At 37.6% G+C, this 13,060-nt stretch overlaps 2 protein-coding genes across 7 annotated transcripts; one reads left to right on the top strand and one right to left on the bottom strand.

The window, feature by feature from the left end:
* Nucleotides 1-230: 230 nt before the first annotated feature.
* Nucleotides 231-7,048, top strand: LOC147855700 (flowering time control protein FPA-like). Of its 2 annotated transcripts, XM_087330191.1 has the most exons (5): nt 231-393; nt 3,797-4,123; nt 4,457-5,544; nt 5,673-6,040; nt 6,092-7,048. In XM_087330191.1, exons 1-5 carry the CDS (start codon nt 349-351, stop codon nt 6,982-6,984), a joined length of 2,721 nt encoding a protein of 906 aa, XP_087186317.1. In that variant the 5' UTR covers nt 231-348; the 3' UTR covers nt 6,985-7,048. The 2 variants fall into 2 exon arrangements, with proteins under 2 accessions (XP_087186317.1, XP_087186316.1); XM_087330190.1 differs by having other exon boundaries at nt 5,673-7,047.
* Nucleotides 7,049-9,010: 1,962 nt separating this feature from the next.
* On the bottom strand, nt 9,011-12,828 carry LOC147855699 (uncharacterized). Of its 5 annotated transcripts, none has more exons than XM_087330522.1 (7): nt 12,680-12,828; nt 11,131-11,340; nt 10,658-10,746; nt 10,486-10,546; nt 10,326-10,392; nt 10,161-10,230; nt 9,011-10,078 (listed from the first exon to the last, which is right to left on the bottom strand). In XM_087330522.1, the coding sequence occupies exons 2-7, from the start codon at nt 11,291-11,293 to the stop codon at nt 9,155-9,157; spliced, it is 1,374 nt and encodes a 457-aa protein (XP_087186648.1). In that variant the 5' UTR covers nt 11,294-11,340; nt 12,680-12,828; the 3' UTR covers nt 9,011-9,154. The 5 variants fall into 5 exon arrangements, with proteins under 5 accessions (XP_087186648.1, XP_087186647.1, XP_087186649.1 ...); XM_087330521.1 differs by lacking the exon at nt 12,680-12,828 and adding an exon at nt 11,886-12,008; XM_087330523.1 differs by lacking the exon at nt 12,680-12,828 and adding an exon at nt 11,886-12,008 and having other exon boundaries at nt 10,326-10,389.
* Between the last annotated feature and the right edge of the window lie 232 nt (nt 12,829-13,060).

Here is a 13,060-nt window from a genome sequence, read left to right as displayed (position 1 = left end):
AGACCTGCAGACCTGCACAGACGCACGCAGCGCAGCCTAAGCGAGCCACATAGAGACAAGTCTGATCCCAAATCTGGTCTCTGTTTTTGGAAATTAGGTGCTCTTTTCCTCCCCTGAATCACACGAAGACAGAACAAAACTTGTCTCACCCGAGTGTGCATCAGAGAAAACAACAGAGCCGAGCAGAGAGACCAACAGTGAAGAAAGGGGAGAAGACAATTCCTTTTCTCTCTCTCTCTCTCTCTCTCTCTCTCTGTTTGAACCTTTTGAGACACGTTCTTTCATTTTGTTATCTGTTTCCGGTCGATCCTGTTGAGGGTATTTATACACACACACGCACACATAAATATGGCATCTCAAGAGGAGGACAAACAAAGCAGCCCAACCATAACGGTCAGCACTTGCAAATTTCTATTTTCTTTCTTTCATTGTCATTGTCTTTGCAATTAGTTTTTTTCTTATGTGGATGAATGAATTTGAAAGATGGATATGGGTTAAAGGTGAGAGAACAACCGGGAAGGAAATGATTTGGTAAGCTTTGGGTATAGTTTTACTCCTTCTCAAAGATTTCAATGGAAGATGGGTTTCAGTTGTTATCAAGAACTCTGTTCTAACCTTACACTAGATTTGAAATGCATATCTGGACAGAATTACGTATTGATGTGGCGTAAGTCATTGTGATGTATTAAAAAACAGTTTTTGATTTATTATTTGAAGGGGTAGGGGTTGTATCATTTAAATACCAACGCAAGAAAGATTTGTTACGATTTTGGGTGCTTTAGATATGTTTATTTCCCCCCTTGAACTTTGCAATAGAAGATAGGCTCGAAACTAACAATAGTATACCAGTCCTTAGGATATACTCTATATTTAGGGGTGTAAGTCGTTGCTAACCTATCAAAAATTTCTAAGTAATTCGGGGTGGATCATATTCTTGAAGAGGTATGCCAATCCTTTTTTATGTGGCAGTTATTGATTCAAAATGTTATGGGGCAGTGAAACAATTTTGGAGATTTATGGAAGTCCTCTGTTGTACCATTAACCCAATCATATGCAAGAGTATATGATAATCCACACTGATATGGCACAGAACTGTTGGTACCACAAATTCTATGGTGGTGAAAAAAAGGTGTCGAGAGTTCCAATGACGAATCAACAAACTCTTAATGTTGTGACTGTGGGCGTAATCCTGATTTAGTTTTTAGTTTTCAAAGAGAATACAATGCAGTTTCAAAAGTAGTATCGGCACATGCCATGTTATGCTTATATTAGCATAGATGCTCACAAATGCCCTTCTCTTGTATTGAAATCTAGCATCTCAGAGTTTGAGAAAGAAACTTAATAGGCTTGTCAAGATGGAATTTGCTTGGTTTCATGCCCATATTATTATTTGGCGAGTCAGAAAACCCACCTGCATTACATTACACATGATAAAAAAACCCTTTGACTGGTTGAAATTTGTAACATTCCAATAGTCTTGTGTGAGTACGCTTTGTAGAATGTCACGCCAATAAAAACCAATTGCGTTGTTAAAGTTTTAATGCATGAAAGGGGCTCAATAGCCTTTTCGGCAAGCCTTGCATTCACACCTAATGAATTATCTCGGAGTCAGCAGACCCTTTGAATCGTATTACATCCCTAAGAGCATTACTACCTTCAGATGAACCATCAGGTCTGTAGCTTCCCACATGACACTCCAGTAGAATCTGTATTATGTGCTCTGCTTATAGATTCTGCACACCATAGTTTTCTCATATCCTAATTATATTTTGGGCATGTACGTACAGAGTATCAGTGAATGCATACCTGCATGGAGGTATTGGCAAATGATTACGTGTAAAGAAGTCTGGGTAAACTGCATGCATGTGCGAAAGTATGAAAACAGCAATTGTTTCATACATGATAGAAAGATGCAATAAACTGTGATTATTCAAACTCAAAAAGTTCAAATGCTTTGAACGTGTACAATATAGTGTGAATTTTCGATGGTTTTTTCTTGCCAGGGGCTTGTCTTCTAGAAATTTGGGGTATTTATTTGGAAGTCAGAAGATACGATGCATGGCATGGTAGTACACTCAATAGGGCATCCCCAATACATGTCTATGATAGCCTTTATGATCTCCTAGATGTTTAAAATATGTGCAATAATGTCAGATTCCTGATCCTACACTACAGAGCAACAATGCAAATCAGCACTGCCACCATCTGGATCATTGTTTCTACATGTGAATTGTCCTCCAAATCCATTTGTGCATGGTAGTATGAAGTACTTTTCAGACTCCTGGAATTTTTCATACGTGTCACAGTATGTAGGGATATACACTATATATTCGCTAGGGCTACGATACCTAGGAAGGTCAGTTTATAGACTAGTATTTTGTTATCCACGTGGCTGTAAAATCTTTCTACGGGATTTTATTAAGTTATTGCAGAAGGTAATTCCTAATCACGGAAATGACAGAAGATCTTTTTCATGGCATTACACTTGCACCTTCTCATGTAAAATAGGCTGAGCTGCTGCTTGGAGTTGTTCAATATTTACGTTAGAACTTTACCAGGTCAAGTGTGCAAGAGGAGAGATTGGTTTAATCTAGATGTGTAAGATATATTATACGCCTTGCGACAGGATAACTATTTTTTAACTGACAAAGAACCCATTGTTTGCATCCCCATCTTCATATCTGATAGTCAGAAGACCTTTGTTTCACATTACACTTGATTCAGCATCCCTACTGAACTGATAACAATAAATACTGCAGTCCTACAGATTTCTGCAAGATATGCTGTGGTCGATAAACTTCTGCCATATATGCTGTGGTCTATAGATTTCTGCATTATATGTGTTAATATCAGATTACCTCTATTGGGACTACTTTTTTCTGTATGGCACCCATTGAAGTCTAGAAAAGTATGGATCAAAGTCACCCTAAATTTGCAAATGTGGTATCATACATGTAGCACTGAAACTTTGGTGATATGCTTTACAAGTTGTGACAGATTTGCTGCCAGAGAAGAAAAAATACGCCTTTCATGTACATTAAAGCGTAACATATAGATCCTGTTGTAGAGTGAACACATTGACAAGAGCTTGGCTTTTTGCATCACATGTTAGGGGTTAATATCAATGTGATGTCATGGTAAAACTAAGTGTGGAAATGAACAATTTGGCAATGAACTTTGACAGATAACGTTGCATATTTTATAACATGGGTCATCTCTGAACTTTGAATTTATCGACTTTCACATGGCATGAAGCTTAGTGATCAATTGATCTGCCAGATGTCATTATAACCGTCTGTATGCTTAGCATACTTTGTAGTTCAACAGGCAAATATATTAGTTAACTATGTGGTTGAAGATTCACTGCGTTAATGCATCGCACTAATATCCATTATTAATCCAAACATCTCAAGTTTTATTTAGACCTGTTAGTTGAAGTGAATGTCAGCCTGTGATTTGAAGCAACGTACATAGAGGCCTCTTGTCAAAAGCAAATATCTTCAGTTGTATATCATATAAGATCAAGAAATTGCCATTGGATTCAAGAGTGAAAGCAGATAGTCATAATGGCAAGCATAAATGGAAAAAAGCCTTGTAATCAACGTGTATCCCACATGCAGCTTTCTGAGTCATATGTTATCACAAAGATGCTGTAAATATGGGGAGAGATAGGTATATAGATAGATACATGGAGAGTATTATGAATATTATTTACTTGCAGAGTATGAAATGATAGTTTGTAAAGTACTTGCTACCATTTTTAAGTACTTGTTGACAAAATTAATGCTTGATTCAGGAAAGAAATCCATCTGAAGAACAGCCAAAGGAGACTGAAGATCAGGACCGGCAAACATCTGCGAAAGCATCCACAGAGAAAGTAGAAGAACAAGAAAGACCTCCATCACGCCACTTATGGGTTGGAAATGTAGCTACATCTGTGACAAAAGAAGAACTTTCTGAACAATTTTCAAGGTTTGGAGATCTCGAGAATGTTGCAGACTATCCATCAAGGAACTATGCATTTGTGAATTTCAAGTCTATGGATGATGCAATATATGCCAAGAAAGGTCTTCAGGGCACTGTTCTTGGAGGAATGGCATTGAGAATAGAGTTTGCAAGAGGGGTGAGTCTTTGGCATAGGACTGTCTTTGGTGATTGCTATATGATATTAACTTTTCTAAAGACAATCTATATGAAAATGATCAAGTATAGGCATTACAATTTGCTCTTTGTGATTATTTCTATTGTATGCCTTTTTAGAATATTTTCATTTTTATTCAGTGTTTTGTATTTATTTACGTTATTTAAATGCTATGCCATCAGAAGACTAGCGACATAAATTTCCATTTTTTGTACTAAGCATATAGGATTTGTTGCTTCTCTATGGATGCACACATTTTTGAAGGAAGTAGTATCTTGAATATTGAATGCGTCTTCTTGTTTTATTTAATAATAGGGTATCAGAAGTGAGGGGCATCATTGGGGAGATGAAGGTGAAGCTCCTCAAGATCAAGGGCATACTGAGGCTGGTTCTGCAAAAGCCTTTGAAAGATCGAAAAGGGATAGGGATGAGCCAAGTGAAACCTTATGGGTAGGATTTCCCTTGTGCATGAAAATGGATGAAAGGAAGCTCGACAAGGCTTTTTCTCCTTTTGGTGGCATCAAACGAATAACAACATTTCCTGGACGAACCTATGCGTTTGTAGAGTTCCACAGTGTTAAAGCTGCTGCTAGAGCAAAGAATGTACTACAAGGGAAACTCTTTAATGACCCACGTGTGAGTATTAGCTTTTCAAAGAGTGAGGTTGGACCTGTTGAACATCATGGAAGGTCATCTGGGCCCATTCTCTCACCTCCGCAACCAATAAGAGAATTGCCCTCTGCATTGCTCCCAAAACCAGGAGGCTTTGTTAATCCTAGAAATGATCGGTATTTGAACCTTGACTCCAGTAGAACTCACAGTCCCAATCCTCGGAGGCATTTGGAAGGTGGGATTAATGAAGCAAACATGTTCTTTCCAGGAACACGTTATGATTCAGGATTCCGAGATGGCATGGATAGAGATATGAGACAAGAAAGAAACTATATTCGGAATGCTGAAATGGATATGTGGCCAAGTCGAACCTTACCTGGAGGAGGATTTATTCAACCTAGACATGCACCACCCCATATAGATGAGAGATGGAACATCCATGATGAAGGTTCAGGTAGGAGGGATCCCAAGAGACCAAGGCCTGGAGCGAATCTAAACAACCCCATTCGGGGTCCAATGGACGGTTACCTTCCCAAGATGGATATCTTGAATAATAATCAAGTGGAAAGTTGGGGAGATCAAGAAGGTTCAAATCGGTTTTTGCAAGGAAGAAGGCAGCCTTTGCCTGGGTATAATATGGATCTTTCAAGGCCTGATTGGGTTCATCATGCACAGCCCGTGGATCATGGGGTGAAGGAGAGTTTCCAATGGCAAGGCATCATTGCAAAAAGCGGCACAATAGTTTGTCATGCTAGATGTTATGCTATCGGCAGTGTTGGCAATGTGTCTTTGTAAGTTTAAACTAACCATGAAGTTAATTCTTTTCAATGAAAGTTGGTTAGAGCTTAGGATCTAGTCTTAATTAGATATATCCATGTTACAATTGAATTTGATAACTAATTGTATATTGCAAATGCAGACCAGAGTCTGTGAATTGCACTGCACGAACCAGTCTGGAAATGCTCGCAAAGCATATCAATGAAGTGGGTGAATTTTCTCTGGTCTCATTTGTGCCACTTGGAGAGCATGATGTGGAGCCATATCAAGATTTTATAGCATACCTTTCAGAGAAGAACAGAGCTGCAGTCTGCAAGCTATCACAGGAATGCACTTTATTTCTAGTCCCACCATCAGAGTTTGTTGAACACTTTCTAAAAGCATCGAGAAGTAATGGCATCATCGGTGTAATGCTGAAGCTACAACAACCTTTCTCTTCTTCAGCAGCAGAGCAAGCTAGTATTCAACCTCCAATGAAGGCAGAGAGATTAATATCAACCAATATAGTACCTGAAGTGACATATCAAAATCCTAATCATGGAGCTCTTGAAGCTCGGACACATGAAGTGACATATCAAAACCCTAGTCATAGAGCTCCCGAGGTTCGGTTACCGACATTCAATCCAAGTGACAGTGTGACCTCTCACTCTCTCCTGCCGCAGCATGTACCATCATCCAATTCAAGTTATTCCCCTATAATTGGACCTCCATCTGGTGGGGGTGGTTTTAATGATAATGCTCTTGGATCTTTCCAAAACCCTGGATTGAGTGTGGATGAGACTTGGGCACCGAATCTACCTCCGGGATATGGTCCCCCGCAGCAATCCAGTTCATTAAGAGGAGGTTTTAGTCTTGCCCCTACAACTGCAGAACTATCTTTGCCAGAACTGGGCATGCAACAATTGCCTTCAAATGCAACCATCTCCAACCCACCAGGGTATCCATCATCAAGTCAGAACTACAATCATCAAGTGAAAGATATAGGGCAAAATTTAACCACTGCTCCTAGTTATCCTCGTCAGCCCCCACCTCTTCCTCAGTATCCACACCCTAGCACCCAACAACAAAAGCCCTCTCAAGTCATACCAACTATCCAATCTGATCAGTTATCACAGCTTCTGTCTCTTACGGCTCAACAAACCCAACAAACTCAACATTTGCATGAGCATTTGCAACCACTTGTTAATACTCAATCTCAGCAACTGTCGGGTGCATCCCTCTCAAATTTCAGTTCTGTAATGTCAACTTCCTCACAGCCTCCTTCACAGTATTCTCGGAATAATATGGGCGGTGGTGCCGATGATGAAGAGCAGCGTGAGCTCCTTGAGCTCGCTCAACGGAAGCTTTCTGAAGCTAATGCAGGGGGTTCGGCAGAAGATGGCAAAAGATTCCAAGCAACATTAGAGCTTGCGGCTGCTCTTTTGCAGCAGCTGCAACAGAGGCCAAAGCCTTAGAAAACCGTAAATCATACGCCCTGAATCCAAAAACCCTCAAATACCGAATCCTATAGGCAGACCCTAAATCCCTACCCCCCATATAAAGCCCTACATCCTAATCGTATAATTAACCCTTCAGCTCAAATCTGAAATTTTAAACCCAAACCCAAAACCCTAAGCACTAAACTCTAATTTCTAATCACAAACTCAATGCAGTAACCGCCAACCACCGTAACCCCGAAACCCTTAAAAACCTAAAATTTAAAACCCTGAAACCTAGAACCCAAAGCATTGAAGTTAAAACATAACCTAAATCCCAAACTCTTTTTGAGTCGTTATCTCGACAAAGTGATGTGCATGACCTGCCCAACTCTTTCAGCATTTCTGCAACCATGTAGTATTTTGTGCACTAGCCCTTTTGCAAGCCGCATTCTGATACCATTGTGGAAGCCACAAAAGGAAATGGATAACTGCAATACTAGGTTGCCGAGACAACGTGGTTCAGTCAGTCTGTAATAGAGGAGCACACAGGTCATCTTGCTTGCATGAATCAAGGGGAGTCAGATCATGTGATTGGACATTTACCTTAATTAATTGGTTGTGTGAGTTGTGTTATTCTTGGCTAAGGAAATCATATTAAGAGGAAGTTTGGAAGTCTACTTTTAGTAATGGCTAGACAAGCTAACACTGTAAATTTGATGGATTGAATTCAGTCTTAGAATCTATCTTGGTTATGGTAAATTCTACTTGACTTGGATTTTGCTGTATTCATAAGAAAGCTGTAAGCACGATTGGTGATTTCTGGATGAAAACATTTTGGTTTATTTGCAGTTTATTACACATGCATGAAATCTGATTGGGCATTTGTCGGTGATGATTTATGTCTTCTTTTGACTTTGTTCGTCACCATATTCAATGTAGTGAGCTATTGTTTAAGCAAAGTGGTTTATGCAGTAATCTGAATAAGAAAGTCATAGTTTGATTTCATCGACTCATATACTGGATAAAGCTAATGCAAGCAGGCACTGAGTAACAAAGAATATTGTATCTTTTTACTAGTCCATGAATAAGTTATTTCATGGATATATCTGCCAAAGAGTGAGCTGAGACAAATCCGTGGAGTAATATATACATAGAGCATGTCACATTGTATCCTATAGTGGCAGATCAAATTCATATCTAAGCTTTGTATGGTGGTTAGAATGAATTGTTTTGATATATGAGCCAAAAAGTGCACTAATTAGAATTAGAATTAGAATTTTTATCGTCCATAAAGAGGCCAATTTTGACCTATCGGACCAAAGTATACATGTGTTCTTGATATATGTCTCCTTCCTAAGAGAGATCTATGGAGGACTATGAATTTATTTGGGCGTGGAATAGCTAAAGTTTGATGTGCAGTCAAAGTTCATGAATACAAATTCTTCTATTTATTTAGTTATAATGAAAGAACGTGGTTTTCCGGTAGTGGATTGTGGTAGCTAAAAAAAGACAAGAATAATAGAGATGATTGTTTTTCTTATATTCCTAGTCGGGAATATATTCATCAAATGTATGTTACTCTACCATCTAAGAGAGTTTTTAAGGTACAAAACAATACGTCTAAAGTACTGGTTAAACTTTGAGACATATCTTTTGAAATTGCCTATTGTGGGTAAATCTAGGTCATGTCCTTGTATGCAATTGCTCACTTGTTCCTCATGTGATGAGAATAATTTCACATTGCTTTCATAATTTTGAAACATGATACTTTTGCACTAGAGGTTAATCTTTTAGAAATGAAGTAAAATTATATAATTGTAAAAACATTCATCAAAACATTAAAGAGAAATCAGCTACTGTGTTATGGTGAGACCACACCAAGGCACCATCCATGACTAACTGTGAAATTCCATATCAAACAACCAGAGCTAGGACGACAAACTTCATTATTCTCACAAATATAGGAATTCATAAAAAAATAAAAAAATGTGTAATGCTTAAACACCCATTGAATCCCACCTTATACAACATTCCAGGTTTGAGGATTGATTTCAGAGTGCCATTCGAATATAAGAATATAATTAATTAGCGTTTGGAAAGAGAGGTTTTGTTTGATACAAAGACCTACAAAGAAAACAAAAAGCTTAGCATGGTTATCCTCCATAGCAGATTTATTTCCTCAAAGAATTGTATGAACACGGCCTACTTAGGCTTCATCCCAGGTTTGATCTCCATCATTATTTGTGTTCAAGTCTAATGTCTTTCCTCCTAATTTTGGATTCCAATGCGAAACTCTATTTGGAAGCTGCGTAGCTATATTCTCTTCTTGTCCTGCGGACAAACTTGTAACTTGTTCAATAGATAAACCAGCTTTCCTCGGTTCAGGCCTTTCGACATAACAAACACTTCGAAATGCTGGATTTCCTTTACCCATAACTCTTTCAATCCTTTCCAATGGTTCACACTCGCTTTCATGTGTCCACACACATGACGATGTGCTCGACGATAACCTTTCATCTAAAGAGGACCATCTATCCCTTTCAATGTTAGCTCCATTTTTTTGCTTAATATCATCTTCATTATTTTTCGCTTCAGAATCTCCAAAAAACAGCCTTGCTGTCTTTGTATCTATATTGTGATAGAAATCCTTGGAAACAGTGGTCTCAGATCGCACATTAATAATGTGTTTATTTTGCTTCATATCCTCTTGGGCATTTCTCCTATCGATTTTTGGTTCAGAATCTCGAAGAAATAATCTTGGTCTCTTTGTATCCACGCTTTGATAGTAATCCTTGGAACCGATCGTCTCCGATCGCTCACTGGTACTGTGTGTTAGGCAACTATCAGGAGAGCATTCTGTTACTTCAGGACATAATGTCCGCCGGTCAACAAGAGTTCCTAGTGGTAGGTCTGAGTTTATTAAGCATTTGGTTGAAACTTTCATGGCTAAGTCCAAGTTCGTTAAGCATTTGTTTGGAAGCTTGGTTGCTAAGGCTGAGAGCTCAGCTTGAGCAGTATCAAGGCCATCGCTTGCAACTACTTGGCCAGCAAGAGTCTGCTGAGCTTTCTCGAGAATGGATTGTAAGTAGCGGCCTTGTGCTTCTATACGCATTTGCAAGAGTCGTTGAACCTTCACAGGAAGAATTGAAACGGATAAGCCATAGTAAGCTACCAAAGGTTTTAAAAAACATCACATGATAAAAAATGCTCACCTCCAATTGGTCATGAAGCCTTTGTTGTACTTCCATTTGAAGCCGTAATGCTTCAGCAATCGGAGCATTGCTAGAAAATTTTAATCATACGAAACAAAACAAAACAAAATGTCAAAAGCCCTATTCATTGATTCAAAATAATGAAGAGTGGACAAAATTTCTTACCCTAAATCATTTTGGTTTGATATAGTGTTTTGGACTGCTGTCATAGAGGTAGGACTTCCACATGCTACTGAATCTCTTGTTCACTTCAACAATATTAGAGAATTGTTCGCCTTTGAAAGTACATTTTGATTCTTCAAACATTGAATAAAGATATAATTACCAGATTTTGTGGTGTCTGGTGTGGCTACTTCTCTATGTGGTTGTTTCCCAAGGCGATATTTCTATATAAAATATAGTTCAAACTAAACATTGATTACATATCTGCATGCATGCATGATGTATGTATAATGTATGTATATCTAACTTGATACATTACATATACACTAGCTAACCTGAAGATGACTCTTGAGATGGTATAAGGTGAGACCTCTGACATTCATCACCTTCATGACTGACTTAGGTGTTGCCTCTGCAGAGAACCCTTCACTAGTTATTCACAAATTAATGTCACCAATATAGACATTCAAGATTTCCAATAAATAAATAAAAGCAATGTCGGCAAATTGATGTAAGCAATATATAATTATTTCATCATTCATTTCCCAAAAATCTCTATCAAGCTGGCAAAAAATCAAATGAAATGATCGACTTCATTAAGATTGAAAAACAATACAGAAGTGATGCACACTGGATAATCCCCATTAAGTCTCTCACCATGAATTATTTCCAATGATTAAAATGTATGCACCAGCATTAAGGTCGCATGTAATCATCCACAGCTAAAATAATGACTAATCAACTGGATTAAGGAAGTGATTAAAATCATCCATCATCAATTGATTCCTCGAGGAAGAATAACTCTTACTTTCAGGTCCTCCAAGGTGAGCGACGGCATTCACGAATCGACGGTGGAGATCAGCTGTCCATCGCAATCTTGGTTTTGGATCCGTTGAAAGAGTCAATGATCCATGACCACTAACAAAAGATTCTTGCATTATTTCATGAGTAAAACCTAATTCTTTCATCATCTGATGAAGAAAATGGATCTGAAGGTGTGGATTTACATACACATATCCTACATTGCATAAAGAAGGAAAATTTTAACAAAACTTCCAATACATCAATTAAAATAAAATTGGAACAAAACAATTTATTTGAATATAATATACATAATCAGAGAAGGTTTAAGGTCGAAGGATTTAAAATAAACATTAAATATTTGAATATTTAAACAGAACGCTAATAAAAAATTATGAAAACAGCTTGCACAGAAAACCATTTTTTATAGATTATGAATTGTTTTTTCCCAGTGTTTCACTGTGTGCATAAGCCTTTAGGAAGCATTTGTACTCAAAAGTCACAATAAATAAATAAACTAACTAAATAAAAACATTATGAATTGCTTTTTCAGTAAAACAAGCAGAAATTCTTTTACTCCGAAGAGTTGTCTTTAGAAACCGTGTGTAGTAAAAACTAAGGAAAAAAATCAACAAGCTTTACGATGCGGAAAGCAAGTTAAAGATCCTGAAACGATACAGAAATTTTTGGACATCATTCTCAGACTCAATGTTGAGATAGTTGCAACAATAGATCAAAAGAACCTATGGTCATGATCCCTACAACCTCAGCAGATTTGCAAGCGTGATGAAGGCGGAATGCTAATGACATGTATACAATTAGCTTGGGGAATAACAGATTTAGTGTTGACCATGATTCAGCATAACCTGCCGCTGAAGGATTACTAGAAAAAGTTTGTGGGATCAATATGAGATGCAGAACAGTACTAGGGTTCAAAACTAGGAAATGTTTCACGAGGATAAAACTCCTTAGGAACAAAATGGTAGTCTGGGGTAGAATCCTATTCTCCCCTAAATCAGAGAAAAATGAATAAGAAGAATACGCCAAAATCAAGGGGCTCTTCTAATTAAAATAGAAACAGCAATAAAGAAGAAGAAGATAATCACTTCTAAGTCAGAAAGAAGCAAGCATCAAATTTTAAAAAATTACAAGAATAAGCAAAAGAATCTACAAGTTGCATATCTAATCAAAGAAGAAAAGAAGTAGTAGGAAGAAAAACAGAGAAATTGAAAGAAGCTCCCCTAAATTAAAGAATAAGGAGATACACAATTTTCTTGATCAGAAAAGAACAATAAAAAGGAATCTCTTTCTCGACCAGAGATAGCAAAGAAAATCAAACGTTTCATATAATCAAGGATGTGAGCTTGAAATTAGAAGAAATCCTTCTCTAGAATCACAACACCACCCCCCCCCCCCCCCCCAAAAAAAAAAGCAAGCTCTTATCAATCAGAAAAAGCAAACGCATCCTTTCTCATATGAAGTAACAGATGATTGATTTCATTTGACAGGGAAAAGAAAACAAATTTAGGGTGTCTGGTTGATGAATTTAGAGGTACCTGTGGAGATTGTTTTCAATCTTAATGTAATATTTAATGTTCTCACAACACAGGAGCTTCCCTTCTTCTTCTTCTTCTTCTTCTTTTTCTGTTTCTTCTGAGTGGTCTTATATCAGGATATTCGATTATCTGAGGAAGATGAACGAAAGAAGAAGGAAAGGAAATGTGAAGAAGAATTGATAAGAAGAAGAAGAAGAAGAAGAAGCTCTGTTTTGCCAAAGAAGAAGAAGAAGAAGATTCTCATTTTGGAGGCCATAAATGTAAATAAATAATATATTGAATGTTGTTTCAAAGAGAGAGAGACACACACACACACACATTCTCATTTTGGAGGCCATAAATGTAAATAAATAATATATTGAATGTTGTTTCAAAGAGAGT

The sequence above is a fragment of the Azolla caroliniana genome, unplaced genomic scaffold (assembly GCF_043228905.1).
Source record: "Azolla caroliniana isolate FFs.n. ecotype wild unplaced genomic scaffold, voAzoCaro1.0.p SCAF_14, whole genome shotgun sequence".
NCBI classification, from domain to species: domain Eukaryota; kingdom Viridiplantae; phylum Streptophyta; class Polypodiopsida; order Salviniales; family Salviniaceae; genus Azolla; species Azolla caroliniana.
This window is presented reverse-complemented; position numbering and strand designations above follow the sequence as displayed.

Bases quoted from the DNA above. Each gene is read 5' to 3' on its own strand.
- LOC147855699 (XM_087330522.1), bottom strand. From the start codon at position 11,293: ATGATGAAAGAATTAGGTTTTACTCATGAAATAATGCAAGAATCTTTT. The intron at 10,747-11,130 runs GTAAGAGTTATT...TAACTAGTGAAG, and splicing joins TCACCTTGGAGGACCTGAAA to GGTTCTCTGCAGAGGCAACA. The intron at 10,393-10,485 runs GTAATTATATCT...CAAGAGATTCAG, and splicing joins ACCAGACACCACAAAATCTG to TAGCATGTGGAAGTCCTACC.
- LOC147855700 (XM_087330190.1), top strand. From the start codon at position 349: ATGGCATCTCAAGAGGAGGACAAACAAAGCAGCCCAACCATAACG. The intron at 394-3,796 runs GTCAGCACTTGC...TGCTTGATTCAG, and splicing joins AAAGCAGCCCAACCATAACG to GAAAGAAATCCATCTGAAGA. The intron at 5,545-5,672 runs GTAAGTTTAAAC...TTGCAAATGCAG, and splicing joins AGTGTTGGCAATGTGTCTTT to ACCAGAGTCTGTGAATTGCA.